This window comes from Gopherus evgoodei, chromosome 1, assembly GCF_007399415.2.
Source record: "Gopherus evgoodei ecotype Sinaloan lineage chromosome 1, rGopEvg1_v1.p, whole genome shotgun sequence".
Taxonomy (NCBI): Eukaryota; Metazoa; Chordata; order Testudines; family Testudinidae; genus Gopherus; species Gopherus evgoodei.
In genome coordinates this window covers 273689334-273714186 of record NC_044322.1, presented here as the reverse complement: position 1 = coordinate 273714186, position 24853 = coordinate 273689334, and the positions used below count along the sequence as shown (strand labels likewise).

General features: G+C 47.1%; 1 protein-coding gene across 1 annotated transcript; it reads left to right on the top strand.

Moving 5' to 3' along the window:
* Window positions 1-2737: 2737 nt before the first annotated feature.
* On the top strand, window positions 2738-24044 carry LOC115647075 (cytochrome P450 2D14-like). The gene is made up of 9 exons (XM_030553767.1): window positions 2738-2950; window positions 11946-12117; window positions 14535-14687; window positions 15441-15601; window positions 15730-15903; window positions 18408-18549; window positions 20049-20236; window positions 21300-21441; window positions 23866-24044. Exons 1-9 carry the CDS (start codon window positions 2738-2740, stop codon window positions 24042-24044), a joined length of 1524 nt encoding a protein of 507 aa, XP_030409627.1.
* Window positions 24045-24853: the final 809 nt, after the last annotated feature.

The window sequence follows — 24853 nt, the reverse complement described above, 5'->3', positions numbered from 1 at the left end:
GGGTTGTCAGTTTTGGTTTGACGTATTACGGGAGATTTCATCAGACGAGTCTCTCTCCGCTGCAGCCCCGGGGCAGCCTGTACCCCAAACGCCTCATATCTGGCCCCAGCCAGAGCCCTCATCCCCTGCACTCCAACCCTCTGCCCCAGCCCTGAGCCCCCTCCTACAAGTGAACCCCTCATCCCCGGGTCCACCCCGCAGCCCTCACCCTCATACCCCAAGCCTCTGCACTAGCCCTCAGCCCCTTCCACATACCACATCCTCATCCCCAGACAGAGCCCTCATTCCCCAACCCTCTGCCCCAGCCCTGAGGCCCCTCCCACACTCCGAACCCCTTGGCCCCAGCCCTGCCACACATCACCTACATGTTGGTGCACATAACAAAATTAATTCCGCACATGGATGGAAAAAATTAGAGGGAACATTGTCCCACACCAGAGTGAAGTGAAGGCAGGGACCTGCCACTTGAAAGTGAAGTATTGGGGGAACTGGAAAAGGTTCTCAGAAGGAGCAACCTACTCGTGGACTATGTCAATTTGAATGAAAAGAAAAGTTAAAATAGAACAATGTGTGTTGAACTAGATGGACCATTCGCCTATCCCAAAATGACAAAGCCTGGGTCTCCATGCAAAGAACATTTTGAAAGATTTTGACAAGGTTTTTAATGGACTTGGCTGCATTAAGGATACTACACATCATATAGCTGTAGCTCTCATTATTCTACCAAAACCGCAACTCACCAAGTAAAATCCCTCTGATGCTGAAAGGGCAAGTAAAAGCTGAACTTGCCTGAATGGTAAAATTAGAAGTTAATGATCAAATTCAGACTCCAGCTGATTAGGAGAAAAGTATGAAAATGTTAACTGCAAAAGCTCACAATTCAGAATCCAAGCAAAATGACCCCATGTTGTTGGATTGGGGGAGGATGGGAGTGGGGGAGGTGTCCAAATCTCATTATTTTCATCCGCTCTCATGGGGAAATAGTTTTATTTTGTGTAATGATTCATCCACTCCCCGTCTTTATTCAAGCCTAATTTAATGGTGTCCAATTTGCAAATTAATTCCAATTCAGCAGTCTCTCGTTGGAGTCTGTTTCTGAAGTTTTTTTGTTGTAATATTGCGACTTTTAGGTCTGTAATCGAGTGACCAGGGAGCTTGAATTTTTCTCCGACTGGTTTTTTAATCTGTTAATTCTTGACGTCTGATTTGTGTCTATTTATTCTTTTATGTAGAGACTGTCCAGTTTGGCCAATGTACATGTACACAAAGTAAAACTATTTCCTCATGTTTATTTCCCCCACACACACCGTTCCTCATACCTTCTTGTCAACTACTGCAAATGGACCATTTTGATTACCACTACAAAGAGATTTTTTCTCTCCTGCTGGTAATAGCTCACCTTAACTGATCACTCTCATTACAGTGTGTATGGTAACACCCACTGTTTCATGTTCTCTCTGTGTGTGTGTATATATATATAATCTCTATATATCTATATATCTTCCTACTGTATTTTCCACTCCATGCATCCGATAAAGTGGGCTGTAGCCCATGAAAGCTTATGCTCAAATAAATTTGTTAGTCTCTAAGGTGCCACAAATACTCCTGTTCTTTTTACACAAGGAATGTAGATCACATGGGAATAGCTTCCCAGGCAGCATGATTTCACATCTTATTCTACCACTCTAGGAAGCTATCCCTCACGCGAACTACATTTCTGCATAGGCATTACTTATCATCACTGCTACATTTATGGTTTACGCTCTTGCTTGAAAACGTGGGGAAAAATATGCTCACTGTTCCTATTCTTTACATGTATTCTTGGTGTCACATACATAATGCCTCCAAATTGCTGTTCACAGAGAGCAGGAAGGTCGCAGAGATAGAAGCAAGCGGGGGCAGAAAGAGACATGTATAGACATGAGATTTGGTAAGCAGACATAAGATTTGAATCCTAATCACATCAAACAACATTAGTTCAAAGGTAGGATACCAAAGAATCAGATGCCACAATGCACATTACACCAAACCTCACTTGCTACCTGTTAGTGAATTATTATACATCATTATTATTATACATTACATAGGGGGATTCCTGTCAAACTCTGTGCTCCTCTGCCAATTGGCATCAGGAGGTGCCTTTCTCCCTCATGTTACATCAGGGGTTCTCAAACTGGAGGGTCACAAGGTGGTTATATGGGGGGGGGTCATGAGCTGTCAGTCTGCATCCCAAACCCCGCTTTGCATCCAGCATTTATAATGGTGTTAAATATATTTTAAAATTTTTAATTAAATAATTTTTAATTAAATAAATACTTAAATAAATATTTTTTAATTAATAAGAGTGGGGGGGTCACACTCAGAGGCTTGCTAGGTGAAAGGGATCACCAATACAAAAGTTTGAGAACCACAGCGTTACATACCACAGATGCTGGAAACGGAGCTATGCCCTTTCTCTTTTGCAGGGGCTGGGCCACCCTTCATTACCACTCCCCTGTGAGTTTGTATTATCTAGGCAGAGGAGGGACTACAGAGAAATTCTGGCCAAGCAGCTCCAAGCTGTGATATTATCAAGAGCGGGACAGGTGTTTGAGAAATAGAGAGCGAGAGAGAGAGAAGGGGAACAGGTGGAGGAAACTAGGGAGACAGAAATAGCAAAGAGTGAGAGAACAGGGGCAGGAAAAAGAGACAGGGGTGAGAGTTAAAAATACAGAGGGGGGCAAAGGGGAGAACGATCATGGAATTGCTCCTGTGGCTCTGGTCCCAGCTTCGATCCTGCGGGAACAACCTCCCAGCACTGGGCATAGCCCTCACAGTCTTTGCTCTGCTATTTGATTTCCTGAAGCGCAGGAAGAGCTGGAGTCGCTACCCGCCAGGGCCGACCTCTCTGCCTTTCATTGGGACCATGTTGCAGATCGATTTCCACAACCCGCACCTCTCCTTTACCCAGGTCAGTGCCAGAGGGGCTGGAGAGCACAGCTAGGGTGACCAGATAGCAAGTGTGAAAAATCGGGACGGGGGGTGGGTGGGGGAATTGGTGCCTATATAAGACTAAACCCTGGATATCAGGACTGTCCCTATAAAATCAGGACATCTGGTCACCCTGAGCACAGCGGGCTGTGGAACAGAGCTGGTGTGGGCTGGTGGTTCGTTAATCCAGCTGGTGCGGGCTGGAGGGGTTATTTTACATGCAGGGGCTTTTCCAAAACAGTAACAGTCAGTCCCCCTAGGGGAGGAGGGGCTCTAATGCTCTGAGATTACAGTAGCACCTCAAAGATAGGAACATCAGAGTGGTGGACTTACCGGTCAACCGGACACCGTCTGGAACCGGAAGTCCTCATTGAATCAGGCAGGCAGCAGCGCAGACCAAAAAACCAAAAAACTTTGCAAATACCGTGCTGCCTGGGGCTCAGGGCTTCAGCCAGGGGGCTGTTGCTGCAGCCGCAGGGTGGGGGAATTAAGGCTGAGGAGACTCGGGGCTTCTGACCCTCGGGATCACCGGGACTCAGAGCTTTAGGTGCAGGAGGGATGGGGCTGCTAGCATCAGCCATGGGTAGGGCGGCGCGGCTTAGGGCTTTAGCTAGCGAGGAGCAGCGGTTTCAGCGCTCCCAGCTGTAGCTCCCACTGTAGCTAAAGTCCTAAGTCCTGGTGCCGCCTGCTGAAGCTGGGAACGGAGCTGTGGGGACAGGGCTGGCTCCAGGGGGTTTGCCACCTCAAGCAGCCAAAAAAAAAGAACCAAAAACGATCACGACCTGAGGCAATTCAGCCAGAGGTCCTTCGCTCCGAGTGGGAATGAGGGCCCCTCTGCTGAATTGCCACTGAATAGCTGGATGTGCCCCCGCCCCTCTGGAGTGGCTGCCCCAAGCACCTGCTTGCTAAGCTGGTGCCTGGAGCCAGCGATGCGTGGGGAGCCCGGACACCACCCGCGGGCCACGGCAGATGTAAGGAGCAGAGATGCGGGGCTGAAGCCCGTCCCCCTATCTAAAGCCCTGAGCCCTGTTGCTCCTGCTGGGCAGAAGCCCTGAGCGCTCTGCCCGCCCTGGGCCCCGACTCCAGAGTCAGAAGCTTCCGACTCTCCCCATCCCCGCCTTGACTCCTCCAACCCCCGCCCACCCTGCAGCTGCAGCCCCAACCCTCCACCCCCACTGATGTCCCTAACCTCCTCTTCAGAGTTACAAGGGCTGCGAGGTTCTCCTCTGTCTGTTGCGGCTCTAGACAACATTCCTCTCCCAAGTCCAGTAGATAGCGCTGGAGGAGAGTGACTCACACTCACACACACACACACACACACTCTCTCTCTCTCTTCCCTGTAATTTCAGCTGGAGACATTGTAGCATGATGGGCTGTTGCACAATATTAGCTCTATTAAACAGCTGCTGTGTTCCACCTCAGAGATGACTGCACTTCAGTGGTGGGTGAACTGGTCCCTTTATGGACCATCTATATCCTCTGGGATGAAAAGGGCTAGCGAAAGATTTATTCTATATGAAAATTCATTTGTCTCTGCTCAGATCCATTATTTCAAAAGTTTCTCTGGTTTGGGGATGTGGATGCATGGATGACAGCCTTCCTTGTAGAAATGATTAAGAGTCTCAGCAAAAGTGAACAAAACCATAATCTCCAGGATATGCTTTTATGTAATCTCCAGGAAACTTTAGGATGTGTTTGCTGGCTGTGTCTGCCCTAACAAGAGCACATACAACCTCTGCAGGGTTAGTTTCAAGTGAATGCTTTTTCCTATCTGGGAAACTATTGATGTAACTGTGACAGGTTAGATTACAGAAACCCCCCCCCCCCTTGGGAGCTGCCGCCTGATGTGCCAAGACTACCTCTGCTCCTGCTTTCCTGCCTGTCAGCTTAGGACTTCAGTGCCCTGCCTGGTTTAAGCCAGACTCTCTAGCCTGCTGCAAACCCAGACCCAGATCTGAATCACGTCCCCTAGCAGCTGTAGGCTTACCTGAAAGCAGCTAACAGAAGTGTTCTTATCTTTAACACTCAGATGCCCAGCTCTCAATGGAGTCTAAACCCAAATAAATCCATTTTACCCTGTATAAAGCTTATACAGGGTAAACTCATAAATTGTTCGTCCTCTGTAACACTGATAGAGAGAGATGCACAGCTGTTCCCCTTCTCTCCCAGTATTAATACATACTCTGGGTTAATTAATAAGTAAAAAGTGATTTTATTAAATACAGAAAGTAGGATTTAAGTGGTTCCAAGTAGTAACAGACAGAACAAAGTAAGTTACCAAGCAAAATAAAACTAAACACGCAAATCTATGTCTAATCAAACTGAATACAGATAATCTCACCCTCAGAGATGCTTCTGTAACTTTTTTCCTCAGACTGGACACCTTCCAGTCCTGGGCACAATTCTTTCCCCTGGTACAGCTCTTGTTCCAGCTCAGCTGGTAGCTATGGGATTCTTCATGATGGCTCCTCATTTTGTTTTGTTCCACCCATTTATGTATCTTTTGCATAAGACGGGAATCCTTTGTCCCTCTGGGTCCCTCGCCCCCCAGTGAAAAAGCACTAGGTAAAAGATGGATTCCAGTTCCGGCCACATGATCACATGTCACTGTAAGACCCCAAGCCTTCATTCCTCCCAGCCTGACTCATGGGAAGGCTTGCCTGCAAACAGAGCTGTCCACAGTCAATTGTCCTGGTTGATGGGAGCCATCAAGATTCCAAACCAACATTAATGGCCCACACTTTGCATAATTACAATAAGACCTCAGAGTAATGTTTCATATATTTCTAGTTTCAGATACACGAGTAGTACATTTATACAAATAGGATGACCACACTCAGTAGATTATAAACTTTGTAATGATACCTTACAAGAGACCTCTTGAATGAAGCATATTCCAGTTACATTATATTCACTCATTAGCATACTTTTATAAAATCATACAGAGTGCAACGTCACAGTAGCTTGTGGCAACTAAATCATATTATATTTTGTGATTGTAGTTGCCAAACTCCAGAGGCCCCTTTTCTAGGCTGGTACCTTTCAACATTCCCATCAAGGGAAACTGGGTCTGGTTCTTGTTTTCACCATGCAGTAGAAAGAGCTTTTGAGTTTCAAGATCAGATCGGATGATGACAATGCTACAACACTTTTGACCTGTAGCTGCTTTTAACTCCACATTTTTAGTAACAACATATTATTCCTTTTTCTGCCTCTATTTCCATTTCACACCATTTCATTTTGCTTTTTTGCATTTCTCACAGAAAGGAAACAAAAACAGCTCCTTTTACTTACAGAATCATGGAAATCAAAGATAGAAATGGCCTATTCTTATCCACCCCTCTAACTTCTAGTGGTATGCCCCTGAGGGCTTTATCCAGTTTTAATGACCAGCAATGACGCTTTCATCACTTCCCCAAAGAAACTTCCCCAGACTGATACACCTCTCACTGAGGGTTTGTTTCTTGATGTCCAGAGTAAATTTTCCTTTATTTAGACTCATTCCATTACTCCTTCACCAAAACCTAAACAATTTCCCTCCATCCTTTGCATTTGAACCTTTTAAAGACTTGCAGGCAGCAATCAGTCTCCCACCTTAGCTATTTGATCAGTCTATATATTTAGATCATTTTATCTTTCCTCATGAATCAGCCCATCCAACTCCCTAATCTCTTTTGTGGCTTTTCTCTGAATTCTCTCCTTTTTAATCAGTGTCTTTCTGGTAATGAGGTGAATGCCCGGAATGCTAGGTACTGTTACAGATACAGATTTGCATGGGCGGCAGGTATAATAGTCCAGGAAAGGCAAAAACCTTCCATGGTGCAGCCATCACTGACCCTGCCACAGAACACCTGGGCTGTGGTGGCCTCACCTCTTCCCCTCCCTGCTGGGAATGGGCTTCCGTGGGAAGTTTTTGCTAATTTATTGTGCTCCATGCAGGTTCCCGGGTGGCTGAGGAGGCAGTATCTGCTACTCAGCATCCCAGATCCCTTGGAATCCCCAGAGACGTTACTGATGAACCTGGGAAACAGAGTAGCAGATACTGCCCTTCTCAGCTGCCCGGGAACCTGCATGGCACATATAAAAGCTCAGTGTTCTCTGCCTGGCTGCTCTTCTCCAGCATTCTCCACCCCCTCTCTGGAGGTCCCCACTGCTACTCACCTGTTCCTCCTCTCATTGCTGCTTGGCTCCCACCCTGCTCAGCACCCCCCGCCACCGCTCGCTGGTCCCTCCCCCACTGCTTGACCCACACACGCGAGGGGCAGCAGGGGGCTGAGTGGGAGGGGAGGAGAGATGCACGCAGTGAGCAGGGAGAGGGACAAGCAGTGGAGGGTGGGGGAGCAGGGACCAGTGAGCAGCAGTGGGGAGGCCGAGTGGGAATGGGGAAGGAGAGGAGGATTGCACTTGGTGAGCAGGGAGGGGGCTGAATGGTGGGGGAGGAGGGATGATGGCGGGGAGGGCCGAGCAGGAAAAGGAGGAGGAAGGAGCAGTGGCATGGGAGCCGAGCAAGGGAGGTGACAGAGCTGGAATGGAGCAGAGCTGGAATTTAGATGGGGCCCTGGGCGGAAAAGGTGGGATGGGGAGCTAGCCTCCGGTCCGTCTAACATTTCTGTCTGGCCCCCCAGGCTCTTTGGCTGCTCCCTCAAGAACTCCAGGCCACTAAAACTCCCACAGCGCAGCGGGGTGCTCAGGCAGGCTGCCTGCCTGCCGTGGCCCCACGCCGCTCCTGGAAACGGCCAGCTTCTGCTGGCATGTCTCTGTGCACCACTGGCAGGGGCGGGGGGAAGGCAACTCTGCACACTATCCCCACTGCCAGCACCATCCTCACAGCTCCCATTGGCTGAAAACCAGCCAATGGGAGCTGCAGAGGCAGTGCTTGCACATGGAAACCCGCTGCCCTCTCCACTCAAGGGGAGCACAGATATGTGCCAGCAGCACCTGGCTGCAGCCGCTTCCAGGAGCAGCATGCCTGAGCCCTTCTGCACAGCCTGCTGGGAGTCACCTGTTGTAGGCACCTCTCGGTCAGATCCTGTCCTTCGCACCCCCCACACACACACCGCAACCCCCTGCCTCAGGTCAGAGCCCTCTCCTGCACCAAAACTCCGTCCCAGGGCCCACATCCCTCACCCTCTCCTACACCCCAACACTCTGCACCAGTCCAGAGCTCCCTCCTCACCCAAACTCCCTCCCAGACCCTACATTCCAATCCTTCTCCCCAGCCCGGAGCCCCCTCCTGTGCCAAACTCCCTCCTAGAGCCCACACCCCTCACCCTCTCCTGCACTCCAACACTGTACCAGCCTGGAGCTCCCTCCTGCACTCAAACTCCATCCCAGACCCCACACCCCCTCCTGCAACCCAATCCCCTACCCTAGCCTGGAGTCCCCTCTTGCACCAAACACCCCACACTCTCTCCTGCACCCCTACACTCTGTACCAGCCCAGAGCTCCCTCCTGCACCCAAACTTCACACCCCCTCCTGCACCTCAATCCCCAGCCCAGAGCCCCCCTTGCACCAAACTCCCTCCCAGACCCCGCACTGACTCCATTAATATAGTAGAAATTTGTGGCCTATGACGACTTACCAAAATTCCTGGAGTGGCCCCCTTGCGAAAATTATTGCCCACCCCTGACTTAGAGGAAAGCTACTGTAGAAAAGCAGAAACACAATACACTGGTTTTTGTGTTTTTCACGTACACATAAAACAACTACTTGTGGTTTTTTTTTGTCCCTAAATTCTTGGCCCAGAAGGGCATTTTCTCCCACGTGTGTGTACTCACTCACTCATGCCCGTCACCCCAATCGGGGTATGGGCAGCCAACAACAGATCTCCAGAGTCCTCTATCCTGGGCCATTCGTTCTAACTGGTTCCAGGTATAGCCCATTTTTTTGCTATCAGCCTGAAGGTCATGTCGCCAGGTGTTTCTTGGACGGCCTCTTTTCCGCTTGCCTTGGGGGTTCCACCACAGTGCCTGTCTGGTGATGTTAGTTGGCTGCTTGCATAGTGTATGTCCTATCCAACCCCACCTTCTCCTTCTGATTTCTTCCTCTGCTGGGAGTTGACAGGTCCTCTCCAAGAGGTGGATGTTACTGATGGTGTCTGGCCAGTGGATCTGGAGAATCCTTCTGAGGCAGCTATTTATGAAGGTCTGGATCTTCCTGATGGTTGTTTTGGTTGTCCTCCAGGTTTCAGCTCCATACAGTAGGACTGATTTCACATTGGAGTTGAACAGTCGAATTTTTATTGCCAAAGACAGCTCTCTAGAGCTCCAGATGTTCTTGAGCTGTAAGAAGGCTGCTCTTGCCTTACCAATCCTTACTTTGATACATGTGTGTACAATCCTCAAGAAATCCCACAAATAATAGGTGAAAAAAGGTTAAATTGGGGGTTTAAACTATTTGATAATTGCTTTAAACTGTTCTGCTTTGCACTCTGCAATGCCTGTCGGTCACCAGGGTACAGTGGCTCTGGTCCTCCCTTACATCAGGCACATTTTGTGCTCGTGGAATCAGAAGCAACGTGTAGGAGGGGCATGAGAGGTAGGGTGACCAGATGTCCCAATTTCATAGGGAGAGTCCTGATTTTTGGGTCTTTTTCTTATATAGGCTCGTATTACCCCCAACCCCATCCTGATTTTTCACATTTGCTGTCTGGTCACCCTAATGGGGGGTTAAGTGCCCCCCCAGATTGGCCTGCTGGAGGCAGGGAGGGAGAGGGGCTCTGTCCTCTCCTACATCTCTCCCCCGGCACGTTTGGCTGCTTTCTCTGGTAGCTGGGCAGGGAGTAGGACAGAGCCACTGCTGCCTCAGAGAGCCTCCTAGCCTGTTCCATGTCTCTACCCTTACTCTTCCCTCTACTCTACCCTCTCCATAGCTCCTCCTCTCCATCCTCCTCCTCTTTCCCCAAGGCCCTGCCCTCCCCGTAGCTCCACCCCCACCCCCTCCTTCTTCTCTTCCCCAGAGGTTTGGCCCTCTGGCCAGGCTGGAAGCCAGAACCTGGCAGTAGTAAGAGCCACCCAGAGAGCCCATGTGCAGGCTGGGGTGCCCAAGAGCAGCCCCCAGCCTGTCCCCTCAGTCCCCTGGGTCATGCCACCCAAGGCAGATGGAGGGTCCAGGACTCCCTACAGTGGTCCAGGCTCGCTGAGTGGTGGCCTGGCTCTGGCTTCCAGCCTGGCCAGGAGTCAGGGCACTGGGGAGAAGAGGAGGAGCTGGGGTGGGGCCACTGAGAAGAGGCTGGTGTTGCAGGCAGAGGCTGCGCTTTGTGGTGGGGGAGCAGATGATTTCTGCCTGTGCCACTCTGCGCCTGCCTGGGGCTTGCAGTTGGGTGGGAGGGGTGGGGGAATGCAGCCCTCTGCCTCCAAAATTATGGTCATGTTAAAAAATTGGCAGGTCTGGCCCTCCCATGGCTCCCTGCCCCCTCTCCTTCCCCTTCACCCCCTTGTTCGGGCACCTGTGCTCTTGGATCACTATAACAGCCTTACCATGGAGTCACAGACAGTCCCCATAGACTCTCCAGTCTATCTTGCCACCCAGACAAACTGGACTTAGTGATAAATGGTCACCAAAAATCACACCACATTCAGGTTGCTCCCAGTCCCAAGAGACCAGTCACTTACCCCAGATCAGTTGGTACCCTAGATCTTACAGCAAAGACAACACCTATAGCCAATACTGTAATAAATGATCTGAAGGTTTGTTAACTAAGAAAAAGAAATTACAGAGTTATTTGCAGGTTCAAGCAAGCAAACGTATACACACAAATAAGTTATCATCTAAATCCTAAGACTGACCGAGTTGCAATGATCTGTCTATTTAAAGTGTCTTTCAGGGCGGATCCAGCAGGCAGCCCTGGGGAACTCTCACCCTGTCACAGTTCTGACAGCCAAACAGATGGAAAATTTTCCTGTGCCTTTGTTTTATTTCCTTCATTCAGCTTCCAAGTCCAAGGACAAGCTTCCTTGCACATGGCATTTCCAAGGTGGGATAGGCCCATTAACCAATCCTTTGTTTGCAATATTTCTTGATGACCCAGCTGATTTTGATAGTCCTTCTGGATGGGGTGGGAAAGGATTCCTGTGCCTATGTTCACAAGTTCAGAGCAGACATTTGCAAAGTTATAAAGCAAAACTTACATATTTTCTTATGGTGCAGAACACAGACATTGCAAGTGAGATTAAGGCCTGCAGCAATTTACAAGCATTTCATAGTCTAAACACTAAATATATTCTTGTAAGACTAATACCTATTTCGAGCAAACTAACATACAGGTAAACTGGTCAGTCTCCAGTGATGAGTTTGTTAGTTCTTAGCTAATGCCTGCAGTCTGGGCAAGAGCTGGCACCTCATTTGCCAGCGTCACTGGAAAAGTCACCCCCACCCACCTCCAATCCCTTAGGTCAGTAATTTTTATTTTGTATGTATCTGTAGCCAGCACTACTATACCCTCTGTGATAATATCAGATTTCATAAACTAAGCAAGGTTGGGCCTGGTCAGTACTTGAATGGGATATCTCCTATGCAAAGCCATGTGCTGCAGGAATTAGTGCAGAAAGCTCTCTGTGTCAGTGGTTAAACCAGTGCCACACCATGGTTTTAAGGAACAATGTACGCTTGGGTCTGTTATCCTTGAAGACTCCAAAAGAGGTTTTGACCCTGTGACACTTTCACAAGATCCCTGGCCAGATTTCAACTTGGTTAGTTATGTTCTGCTGACATAAACTCTTCCTGCACCATCAGCTGACAATGGTGGTGGTATTCTCTCCCTGTGTAAGTGGCTGTGTAGTACTGCTGTGAGTTGTTCCACTCCAGAAGTGGCTGCACATCCATGATGAGCTAACAAGCCCAACAGAGTGCTCTGAGATCCTTCTAAATTTGAGAGAGTACAGAAATGCAAAATGATTTTTTCAGGCTTGCTTTCGAGCAAAATTAAGTGTCATCTGGCTTCCAACAATGTATTTTTCCGTTTTTTTCTTGGCAGCTGAGTAAAAAATATGGAAATGTCTTTAGCCTTCAGAACTGCTGGAGTAATCTGATAGTAGTGAATGGATTCAAAGCAGTAAAGGAAGCATTGGTCCAGAAATCAGAGGACTTTGCTGACCGACCATACTTTCCTATACATGAGCACTTGGGTTACGGAGAGACCTCCGAAGGCAAGTACCTTGGAAACTAACATAGTTCTCCAGTAGTGTTGCAGCGGGACTGGCTTTATCATTTGAGCTCCTGGAGAGATTGAAGGGGACTTAGGGAGTGAACTGCTTCCCTCTCTTGTCCCTCTGCTGATGTTGCTTTTGCTGGAGTCTTCCCCTGACACTACCTCTCATGAGGAGGAAGTCAGGTTAGATCAAAATGGGGACTCTCCTTCCCAACTGCAGATGTGGACATTCTGAAATGTTCTGTAGAAGGTACATGCTAATCAATACCAATTGGCTGCCATTGTCAGATCTGGCAGATTCCTATCCCTCACCATACGTATGTACCTTCCACGGCTTGTAAAAAAAATAACCTCCTTCTGAGGATCCTCCAGGACCCAAGAGTGAAAGTGGGGAGGGTAGAAAGAAATGCAACCTAAAAGGGAGGCTTGTTGGGCTGGAATCATCTTGGGTTATCCCAAAGTACTTTTATAACAAAGATTAGAGCAGGGAAAATATCTGTAGAGTCACATCTTCTCAACCTCACCCTGGCCCATACTCTGGCCAATGCAGGGATGCTCCCTGTATGTGGCGGTGATGACCCACGCTTTCCGCCTCCTGACATGCCCGGACCCAACAGTGAGGAGCATCACACAGGAGTCCATACAGAGTGTGGTCAGGAAACACATCGCCAGGGCCCCCTCCGAGTGGGATGTTGCCACTTACCTCAGCGGCTCCCTGGAGGCTGAGTTCGGGAGAGAGGGAGGAGACCTATCCACTCTCTGGTCCCGAGCCCGCAACGCCTCAAGATGCCTGGGTAAGAGGATCGGCTTCTGCTGGAAGTGGTGCGAGGAAAGCAGGGAGCTGGGAATATTGGTGCCACGCGTAAAGACCCCGGACCACACCATCGTCACCCCGACCGCCAGAGCCGTGCTAGAAAGATCCCTGAAAGATACCATCCACTACCACTATGCCGAGAACCTCAAGCGGAAGTCGTACCAGGGCAAGGTATTCGAGGTGTCCAGCAAGTGATACGCCAGTAACCACTTCCACCCCGGGGGCAGCTTCACCAGGTTCACCGACTGGCAGTTCATCCACAGGGCCCAACTCAACTGTGTTCCCCTCAACGGAGCCATCCACCACGGCAGCCAGGACAAATGCTGCAGGAATTGCGGCTACGTGAACGAGACCCTGCCGCACGTCCTGTGTGGATGCAAGCAGCACTCCGGAGCCTGTCAGCACCGCCACAATGCCACCCAGAACCAACTAGTGAAAGCCATCCCACCGTCCCTGGGGAAGATCACCGTTGACTCCACCATCCCCGGGACAGACAGCCGACTACGACCTGACATTGACCTGAAGAAGGTCCTCCTGGTAGACATCACGGTGCCTTTCGAAAACCGGTCCCCTGCCTTCCACGAGGCCTGAGCATGGAAGGAATTGCAGTATGCCTCGCTGGCCGAGACCCTGAGAGCCCAGGGCTACGAAGTCCAGGTACATGCCCTGATCGTGGGAGCCCTGCAACAAGCCAGTTCTGAGAGCATGTGGGGTCGGTCGACGCTACCCCCCGGCTCATGAGACAGCTCATGGTGTCCGACGCCATCAGGTGGTCCAGAGACATTTATACTGAACACATCACTGGACACCGCCAATACCACACTGAGTAATTGAGACAGCCGACCAGGGAAATAACCCACTTCCTTCCCCGAGGGACCAAGGGACGCACCCCACCCATGTACCTATCCGCTCCACCGATACTGACTTGGACTCCTTATTCATTCCATGGGTGGCGAACCTGAGCCCACTTATTCACTTTAAAACCCTTGCACCCCGTATGCCGGTTATGCGATATGTATGTAACTTTTCATCCTTGCACACAGTATCTGTAACCCCCCATAACCCAAGCCTGACCCCAGATGTACAGTACCGTCCCTCTCAACCTGTGTATATTTCATTTCAAACATTTACTTTAATAAAATTTTTTAATCTGTTCTCCAGTGATTTGTCCAATCCAATTTTAAATGGCTTGTGATGGGACATCCATTAATTCCTTTGAGAGACTATTGAGTAGTTTAATAGATCTCATCACTGGGAAATGTTTTCTCACACCCAGCCTGAAGCTCACTCCCTCAGAGTATAGCATGGCTTAGCTCTATTGACTACATCAAGTTATACCAGCTGCAAATCTGACCCTGAATTTCATCCCATTACTTCTAGCTATATCTTGGACCTCCCTGAATAATCCTTCTCCTTCTGCACTATGAAGGATGCAAAAATAGCTCCCATTAGTTGCCATTTGGTGAAGCTATACTTAGTTCCTTTTATCCTTCCTCACAAACCAGTCCCTCCATGTCAGCCCTATTTTGTTGCTGTCCAGTGAATTTTGCATGGTGTGCTCTCAGAGGTTATTATGTCTCTTGTTTATTAATACTTTTCAGGGGTGGTGTTTGCAAGATATAGTCATACCTGGAAGGAGCAAAGGAGATTTGCACTCTCCACCTTGAGGAACTTTGGGATGGGAAAGAAATCCCTGGAGCAGCGTGTGACCAAGGAAGCTGGATTTCTATGCTCTGCGATCTGTTCTGAAAAAGGTTTGTAGCATCAAGGAAGATGAGGCGAGGGATTAGTGTAACTTCCATACATAAGGAAATGAAAGGATAAAATGACTGATTATGAAAGAAGGAATAATAACACAGTATCTCACATTTCTACATAATGCCTTATAGCCAGAAGGATATTAAAGTGCTTTGGAGACCAGACACATAATGATCATTCATCCAGCACTATCCTGAAGCCACCTCTGGGGTCGAACCTGACATGTTTTAACATAACAATTTGTGATGGGAAGTAAAAACAAACAAAACCCAACATTTCCAATCAAACGTGCAAGGGGAATTTTAGGTTGGTAGAATGTAATTTGGTGAAGGCATCAGCATGTAACACATTTCCAAAACTTGCCATGAAGTCTTTAAGAACTTCACTTTTATGCCTCAACTTAAAAACATTTGTAGCAGCATAGTGACATCTGTCTTTACACAGGAAGCACCAGTTCAGTACTGAGACAAAGAGATGAGTACCACTGACTGAATAAGGAGCACAAACCTGAAATTCTTAAGTTTTCCAAGCTGCTCTTTCTTCCAAGTATTGACCAGGCCCAACCCTGTTAGTATGTGGGACATCTTTAACTTCTCCAGGTTACATGAGCATGGACTTTAAACTGGTTTGTTCCATAAGCAATCTTGAAAGGTTAGAGGTTCTTGCTCAGTATGTTCCATTTAGCGAGGGGCAGCCTACAATGATGTTGTGACTCCTAATGTCTTTGGTTGGTCCTGTATGTTTTTCAGGTCGTCCTTTTGATCCACATTTTCTTATAAACAACGCAGTTAGCAATGTGATCTGCTCCCTCATCTATGGCAAGCGCTTTGACTATGACAATAAGAAATTTCAGAGGTTACTGCATTTGTTTGAACAGGCCTTGAATGAAGAAACTGGATTCCTGTCCCAGGTAACTCAGCACGTATGATTTGGTCAGTAAGAAGCTGCCACTTGATTGATCAATAAGATTGTAGTTTAGTAATTCTTTTCTGGGAGCCGTAGGGCATGGTTTTTCTCTCTCTCACTGTGTTATCTTAGCTCCTTGTCGTAGTACCTTGGCTGCTGTGCATCCCTGGAGTGCCACAAAGCATCTTCAGATCCCAAAAGAAGGTCCTAGACTTCACAGATGAGCTTGTGAAGGAGCACAGGACGACCTGGAATCTTACCCAAAAGAGAGACTTCACTGATGCTTTTCTACAGGAGATAGAGAAGGTAGGAGGAGAACGGCAGGTGTAGATCTCTTCGGCTCTGTGAAGATATTAGTGACGGGAACACTCCCTGTTAGCTTCCCTTGTCCCTCGTTGCAAAGTTTACAAGCAAAATCCTTTTGCTAATAGAACTGCTATGAACAGCTCACTGTTCTGTTTCTTCTGGTTTTCCCTTATCTAGTGAGTCTAATGAGTTCATGCTCAGAAATCAGCTGAAGAACAGGCTGATAGTTGGAATTTTAACACGTACTGCTAAGGCACTTACAGCCTGAGGCAGTGCCCAATGAAGTCAAAGGTGAGACTTCCATTGAGTCTACTGGGTGCTATACCTGGCTCCTTAGCTCTCTTGGCCGTGGAACAGCCCTGACATAAGTCAACCATGTACAGTTTAAAGACACTTTTTTAATCATTTTGGCAAAGGTCACAGTGAAGACTTCCTTCATCCTTCATCCTTTCAAGTCACAGTTTCGTTCAAAGGCAGGCTGCTGGAAATTCCTGGCTGGAAAAATGTTCCAGAACAAAAACCTGATTTGTTTTTATATCTTTCTAGAACAGCTGGTTGCAAAACTGAAACAGTGAAACATGGAAATGTGTCACTTTTGACAAAATTTCATTTAGAAAAAATCATAATGAAACATTTTGATAGGCTGAAACATTCTGTTTTGAGGTTGTCAGAACAGCGCATTTCAATTTTTCATTTAGAAATTACTTCATTTAATTTTTTTATTTTATGGTTGGTTTTAGTTTTATATCCATTATATATTTTAAAAATTTTGATTAACTTGAAACCCTTTTTGAAAACCTTTCATTTTGTGGGAAATTTTTAAATTTCAACTTCTTGTTCTGATTCGTAAACAAAGCAAATTACATTTTCATTGGCTCTTAAATAGCTTATTAGTTATTGCCCATGTTAAGTCTACGTCTAAATTTACAGAATTGCTCTGAGAAAACCTAGACAAGAAACCCTTAGAAAACAGACACATAAAATCCACAGCATTACAAAAGATAGCCAGACTACTTCCTGGTGTGATCCTGTCATATCTCATAGCCTAAGTAAGGTGGCCCTGAAGAGTACTTGGTGGGGAGACCTGTCTTGTAGAAAATGAGATTATTGGTTCAGTAGGTGGCACTGAGGTCCTGATCTCCTAGAAGATACCAAGGCAGGAATAGGGACTGTAAATTATTATTCACAGGTACATATATGAACTTTTGGAATCCTGATGTTAATTTGTTGGCTGGCATGTTGGCTGCACCCTGCTCACCACTACATGGAATTTCTGACTAATCAAGTGTGAGTGATCACACTAACCTCTTGTGGTTGCAGAGGCACAAATCTCTAAGACTGACTGGAGACCCTCCTTTAACTCTGGTGGTAAGAGACTGTGGGCAGAGTTTCCAGCACGTATGCTGAGTGTATTGAGCAGCATCAGCCACTGTGAGTCTGTCATGCCTGGGTACTCCTCCTCCACCACTATAAACTCTTTTGGGTGCCTTTCACAGTGGTGCTGGAACTGGGGGTGCTACCGCACCCCCTGACTTGAAGCAGTAATAACAAACACCAGATATAGGTTTTCCATCATCAGCACCCCCACTATAAAAATTGTTCCAGCACCCCTGGACTTTGGTGGGTCAGAAAATGCAGCTGAAATGTCCACCAGTGCCTCACGGAAACTCTGCCCCATTCCTGACACAGGTGGGACGCGCAAGCAAGAAAAGTTCTTGAATAGGGGCCTCTTCCATGTTGCTCGGTAGGCAGCGTTGGCAGGCTGGTCAAACTTCCTGTAATGTGCAGGGTGGGCAGTAAAGCTTTCCCACAGTCAAGGCTAGAGCGGCCACTTTCTGGGAGGGTGCTAGGGAGTCTGAGATATGGTTGGCTTAACTCAGGTCTGCCTGCTACAGTGTGGATGCCAGAACCTCAGGTTAATGCCTGGCTAGAAAATTCTTAATGTAGGGTTGACACTCCACATAGACTTCTGCAGGGGTAGTAAATTTTTTGTCAAGGTTCAAATTTCTTGGTCAAGGTATAGGCAAGGTCCAGACTCCAGAGAAAATAATTTTTAAAAAATGACAATAATGATAATGATAAGCAAATAAAAAGATTTCAGAATCTGTTCAAAAGCATCTAGCAGTCCAGATTTGGCCTGCCATCCACCTACTGACTACCCCAGTGTAGATGCTCATGCTCTGGGTTCGCTAACACAGGGTCAGCTGAGCCAAGTGCCACCAACCCTGGGCTTATATTGCAGTGTAGACATACCCTGTGTTTTTGGAGCAGAAGGTCCTGAGCTTTTTCCTGATGAAGTCTATGATGTGTGGGACAAATTATTACCTTGAAATGTATGAAAGGAGCCATTACAGCATGTGTTGCCATATGCACGTGTTACGCTGCACTCTGCAAACAATTCAATCTTTCAGTCTGAGAATATGAATTACCACTATCTACCCGTCTGCTCCTCTCTCCCCAGCAAAAATCTAAGGTCAAATCACGCTCTCTTTTGTTCCCTTCAGGCCAAAGAGCATGCGGGGAGCAGTTTCAATGACAAGAACCTTCATATGGTAACAATTGACTTGTTTACCGCTGGCACTGAGACCACCTCCACCACCCTGCGCTGGGCATTGCTGTACATGCTTCTCCATCCTGACATCCAGTGTAAGCAAGAGGACTGGTGGAGATGTGACTGTTTCTCCCAACCCTGCATCTTTCACTGAAAACTTCTTAGCATCTGCTGTCACTTTTGTGTTCTGGGCATATGATGCTGCTGTAGCAGCAGTCACAGAAGTGATTGGGGGAATAATTCCACTGGAAAACTCTCTGAGGGGGAGAGCAAAGACCTGTGGCAAGGGAGAAGGGAGAGAGCAAGCCCCTGTTCAAGATTTCAGTGTCAGAGGGAGCGCTCACCATTTTTCTTCATGACAAGTGCACTTTGAGACCCTCACAGCTACTTGGTAACTCTTCCTTCTCTTAGGGTCTCCATAGGGATAAATGCTAACCTGCTTAAATGTGCTAACGCCGGAGAAACAAGTACATAGGCACCGACTCCGTGGGTGGTTGGAGCACCTACAGGGAAAAACAAAATGTGGGTGCTCAGCTCCACTGGCAGCCCCGCTGATCAGCTCTTCCCCAGTGCCCTCTGCCCACCACAGATCAGCTTTTTAGTGGTGTGCAGGAGGCACTGGGGGGGCAGGAGGGTGGAGCGAAGGAAGGATGCACTTGAGTGGAGGGGTGCAGCGGGGCCAGGAAGAGACAGGGGATGCATGGGGCCTTGAGGGAAGAGGTGGAGTGGGGGTGGGGATTGGAGCAGAGTAGGGGGTCAAGCACCCTAGAGAAAATTTGCCTATGCACAAGTGGGTCAAATACAGTATGGGTAAGGTGGGATGTCTCTAACAATGAGCTTATTAGCCCATAGCACAGAGGATGACTATGTAAGTTGGGCTGAGTAGATGAGTGTGCTCTTCTTCAGCTCCTAATTCTGCATTCCTCTCTTTCCCACTGTCTGCAGAGCTCACTTTGGCCTTTGCCCCCAACGAAGGCCAATACCCTCCTATAGATATCTCTGGTTAAACTCTGCCACCCTAGCACTCTTGCTTCCAGAGGCTTTCACCAATTTCCCTGTTCAACAAACACACAAGACTTGATTGCGAGGTCAGAAATTAGCTGTTGGGAAGCAGAGCAGTGCATGTCTGGGGTGTCAAAGAGGCTTTCTGGTTGTGTGGAGATGAGAGAAATCAGAAGTTGGTCCAGACAAGGACCATGCCTTCTCCCCACTGCTGGATAATATCCTTCCTGATCCCTGAACAAGTGCCCCAGACACCAGACACCTCCCAGACACTTACAGCACCCACTTCCTAGAGATGACTCACTTGTAAACTGCTCAATAGTTGATAGAAAGCTGGTTAACAAACTCACAAATTATAAACCCACATTATTAATTATTATTATTACACGTCTATATTATAATAGCTCCCACAGTCTCCAATCAAGATTGGTTCCTTGTTGTTCTCAGCGTTGTACAAATAAAGATAAACAGACAATCCCTGCCCCAGAGAGTTTACAGCCTAAGGGTAAATCCATAGGCTTCCCACTTGTACGGTGTTGATGTACATCATTAAATATGTTACATCCTCCTCAATGTAAAGGGTTTTTTCCAGGTAAAGTCCATGAGGAAATTGACAAGGTGATTGGCAGGGACAGGTCACCCCAGATGGAGGACCTAGTGAACATGCCTTATACCAATGCTGTGATCCATGAAATTCAACGTTATGGGGATATTACTCCTGTTGGAGTGCCTCACATGACATACCGGGACACCGAGCTCCAAGGCTTCTTCATTCCAAAGGTATCTGTGGCCAGCAGGGGATGCAGACATCTTCTCCCTTTGCAGACTTATGTCCTGAAACTGCAGACATTCCATATGTGAATCTCCCCAAGGTTCTGTGCGCACAGGGGTGGAGCACCAGGCCCTGAATCACACAACCATTGGCAAGTTATCAAATGTGCAGTTTTGAAAGGGCTTGGGCCTCAGAGAGAACCTTGTTTATGTGGTTAGCTCCATCTTCATCAAGTCTTTGAATATCTGAAAAAACAACGAATTGAGCTAAAACACAGCTAAGAACTGCAATCATTATAAGAGAGACTGTAATTTTGTCTTGGGCACCTTATAACATTCAGTACATCTGCTTGGAGGTGGAGAAAGGTAATGCTGATTAACTGTGTGGAATTTGGAATGGGATATAGAAACTACCTGCTAGGTCACCAGTTCAAATCCAGAACAGTAGCAACTAAAACTCTATTATCTGAAGGCTGTTTAGAGGCCACTGTGCATCTCAGTCCAGTTCCAAATGGACAAGAGACAATAATGGGCAATTATTGCCTTCCCTGATGACAGTCACACTGGGAGACCAAAGCCATACAATACTCAATTCCACTTTCGCCCTTAGAAGAAACTCCTCTAGCTCAGGTCAAAGGCAGGTGAGAGGGGAAAGATCTCTCTTTTTCTGTGAAGACAATGAGAATTGTAGTTTGGAGTCTCTCAATCAGCACACTCTTACCAGAGCTAAAATTAACTTGAGAAAATATTTGAAGCAATTGGAGAGTAGAAGCAATTTTCATCCCATGAACTTCATTAGACATGAAAACACCACTGGCATACTCTTACGCTATGTCTGCACTATGCACCTTTTAGTGACACTCGCTCTTTGTCAGCAGGAGAGACCTCTCCCACCAACAAAAAAATTCCACCCTCAACGAGAGGTAGTAGCTTTGTTGGCAGGAGAGATGGGTTCTGTGCCCTCCTCTGAAGCATCCTACAATGGCCATACTTGAGCTGGGAAATTGAATGCAGAGGGACTGGACTGTTCTGATGTGACAATTCTTATATACCCCGTTTCTTTCTGGATCAGGGGATGACAGTCATCATTAACTTGTCCTCGGTGCTGAAGGATGAATTGATTTGGGAGAAGCCGCACCAGTTCTACCCAGAGCACTTCCTGGATGCAGCTGGGCAGTTTGTGAAGCGAGAGGCCTTCCTGCCTTTCTCTATAGGTAAATCCAAGGGGAGGAGCAACTGGGAGAGGCTGTCCCTGTGGAACTAAGGCACAGTGTCTCATGAGAAATGACCCACTACTGTTATGGGAAAGTGAGTCTCCTCTAAAGGAAAGTGTTCCTCTCATCATGAGAGCAGCTTCCTCATGTGGAAGATCAGTGCAGTTTGCTGAGCTGGGCCTGTTCTACAGTGCGCTGGTGGTACCAGTATACGTAACCTCTGCAAAATAACTCACTCCCTCTATTTCTCCAGCGTAGAAACTCTGGCCTTGAAATTCTGTACTTAAGGTCAGGCCTTGAGAGGAGCAGCTTGCCCCAGGGCCTATGTAAACCACTCGGCCAAAGGGAAGCAGTCCTGTATTCTATACTCTACAGTAAGCTGGGCAACCCTCACCTTAATTAATTCATTGCTCATCTTTTACCGCTGTAGTTATTTAAATAGAAAATAAACTTATTACAAATCAGTTCAGGTTACTTATGTAACAAACCCACCTACCTAATCCCAAAAGAGCACGGAACTGCCAATTAAAGAGGACCTACATCCCTTAAGCCTATACACCCATCTGTTCTTCATGAGCATGCTGTATCTCCCCAGAGAAATTACTTCATACTTCATTACATCTGCTTGAAGGTGGAGGCCCAGCAATTGGTTTAGAAGCAATGTGCACACACATAGGTGAGGTGTGTGTTATTGGGAAAAGGATGAGATTATAGTTAAGGATTTCTGTTAAAGAATGATCAAAATTGTATACCACATGCTTCTTTATCTGTTGCAAGGCACCCTGATCAAAGGAAGCCTTTGTTACTGGAGGCTCTGAGACCACTGCAATGGGGTACATGGATCTGTAGGGGATAAAGGGGTGATGGATGTTTCCAGTTTCCTGTATGCTCCCAACTCACCAGAGAGAGGGGAAGAGGGAAATACTGATTCTCTGATACACACCAAAGGAGGCCAGCTGTGGCTGGTGGAGGGGCTGTAGAGTCTTTCCTAACCCCTCTGGACACCACATCAACAGCAGAGGGATGCCTGAACTGGTGGGGCACTGCCTCTGCCAGGCTTGTACCAGTGCAGCCCAGGAGTTCCAGCAGTGGAAACTGTGAAGGCTTAGACAGAAGGTTCTATGAACTGAGCAGTTATAGCTTTGCCACAGAACCTTTCCCGGTGACCAGATCACCTCCACAAATTGACAAACACTTAGCAGGTTGGTGCTTTTTAGGTTTGTTTCAATGCAGCCAACCATTTCAGTTACTTCTTGCTTTTGTCTCTGCCTCTCTCTGTTTTTGTTTGTTCTCAGTTTTTGTATGTTCTCTCATACACTTGCAACTCTCTCCCTCCCCCCTGCCCAACCTGGTCACAATATCAAGTGGAACTCCGTACCTACCTGATGCTAGTTTCTGGAAAGATTCTATTAGGCCTTGTTTTAGGTGTGGGTTACAACTATCTTAAGTGAAGGGTGTGTTCACACAGCAGTTTGAATGAGGTTTGAGTCAACCCATAGCAAGTTTTCACCCAGCTCATAACATGGTCTGACTTATAACTCATTCACTTCAGTTATCAGCTCATAGACTTCAAGGTTTGATTTTACTATCTTCAAAGAGAACAGTCCAAAGAGGATGATGGGGGTGTTGTTATTAAGCTACCTGATGACCAAGAGAAGGATTTTGCAGTGGCTATGGGAGTAGATATGGCACCAGTGACATCTTTCAGGCTGATAGCGAGGTGACCCTGTTTATACAAATAGTGCAAAGGCTTGCTGCAGTGGTTTAGCCTGACATGGGTCATTGATGAAACTGCACCACTTGTATTTGCCTAGAGTCCAGGAAACCAATGTCCCCAGATTGCACTTGAACCAGAATCTCCTGCCTGGCAGCATGGGCATGTTGTTCCACCTCAGATTTCTCTATCTAAAGGCATTTATTTGCCCATTTCGATTCTAGAAGGCAAGAATTCCACACAGAGCGTATGGTACAGATCTTTAACTGGTGTAAATTACCATAGATCCTTTTACATCAATGGAGTTAGGTCAATTTAACTAGCTGAGGATTTATCCCTGCGTATTACAGTGTCTGACTCTTTTGAGTCAGGCTAATGAGGAAGTAATTCTCTCCAAATTAACTGACAGAGTCCTTGGTTTTATGATTTCCACTGAAACTTCTGGTGCTGGCCACAATCAGAGACAGGGAAATTGGATTAAACAGAACATTGATTGGGCTGGGGAAGTGTTTCTTAGTTGTTCCTGTTCACATAGGGTCCAAGAATAGGGAGACTCACCATCTGCTGCATATGGAGGCAGATTCTTTGCTCACTCCAACCTGTGGGTGTGCAGTAAGGGTCTTACTCCTTCAGTGATTAGTCATTTACATGTGGTGTTGTATCCTCCTCCTCTCTGCCTCCTCTCTCTTTTCTCACTCCCACACTTGCAGGTCGTCGTGCTTGCCTGGGGGAACAACTGGCCAGGATGGAGCTCTTCCTCTTCTTCACCAGCCTCCTGCAGCATTTCACCTTCCGTCTTCCTGAGGGCCAGGCCAGGCCTCGAGAGGATGGACATTTTGCTGCGACACTCACCCCACACCCCTACCAGATCCAGGCTGTCCTAAGATAACAGGAGTGCTGTTTCACATGGAGGAGGAGGGCAACTTGAACCATGATTCCAGGGGCTACTTAGGCACCTGAAAACTCTAGGGTTTTCTGCAGATAATAACTTAGAAATTAGCTGATAGGAGAACTGTATCTAATTCTTATATTAAAGAGAATTAAATAAATATTAGGCTCACTCAACTGTAACACTAACATGTTCTCACATCTTCTGTCAAGTCACTTAAGGGACACTGGTTAGATTTAAAATTTTAATGTATATTCTGACTTTGTTACTAACTCTTGACGACAACAATTGAAAAAACTGTAGAAAAATTTAATAACTTTCTAGCACTTTTTGCAGTTCACCAAGCTTGGAATAGGTCATTTAACTTTGGAAACATCCTAATAGGGCAAGGCCCCATGAGTTTATACTGCACCTATCTGGGGCTCTAGGGGTGTTGCCTCACTCCAAATAAAAAACTAGAAACTGATCTTAAACAGGAGTGAAACTGACACTTTCAAGTCACTTTCCAGTATTGACAACCCCAAATGTTAAAAAATCATGAATTAGGCCGACCAAAAATCATGAGATTACGTATAAGTAATAGATTTGGTGTTCTTTTTATTTGTCTTCTGCTTTCTGAGGCTCTAAGGTGCACTATGATCACATTTTGAAGCTTTCTCCACAGCCACAAGGGCTAGAAACTTCCTTTTTCTTTAAGAATGCAGGCTGAAATCATCACAAATCCACTTGACTTCAGGAGCTTGGGCTTTAAGGAAAATAATAATTATTATGAGACTCATGACAAAATCATGAGAGTTGGCAACACTGCT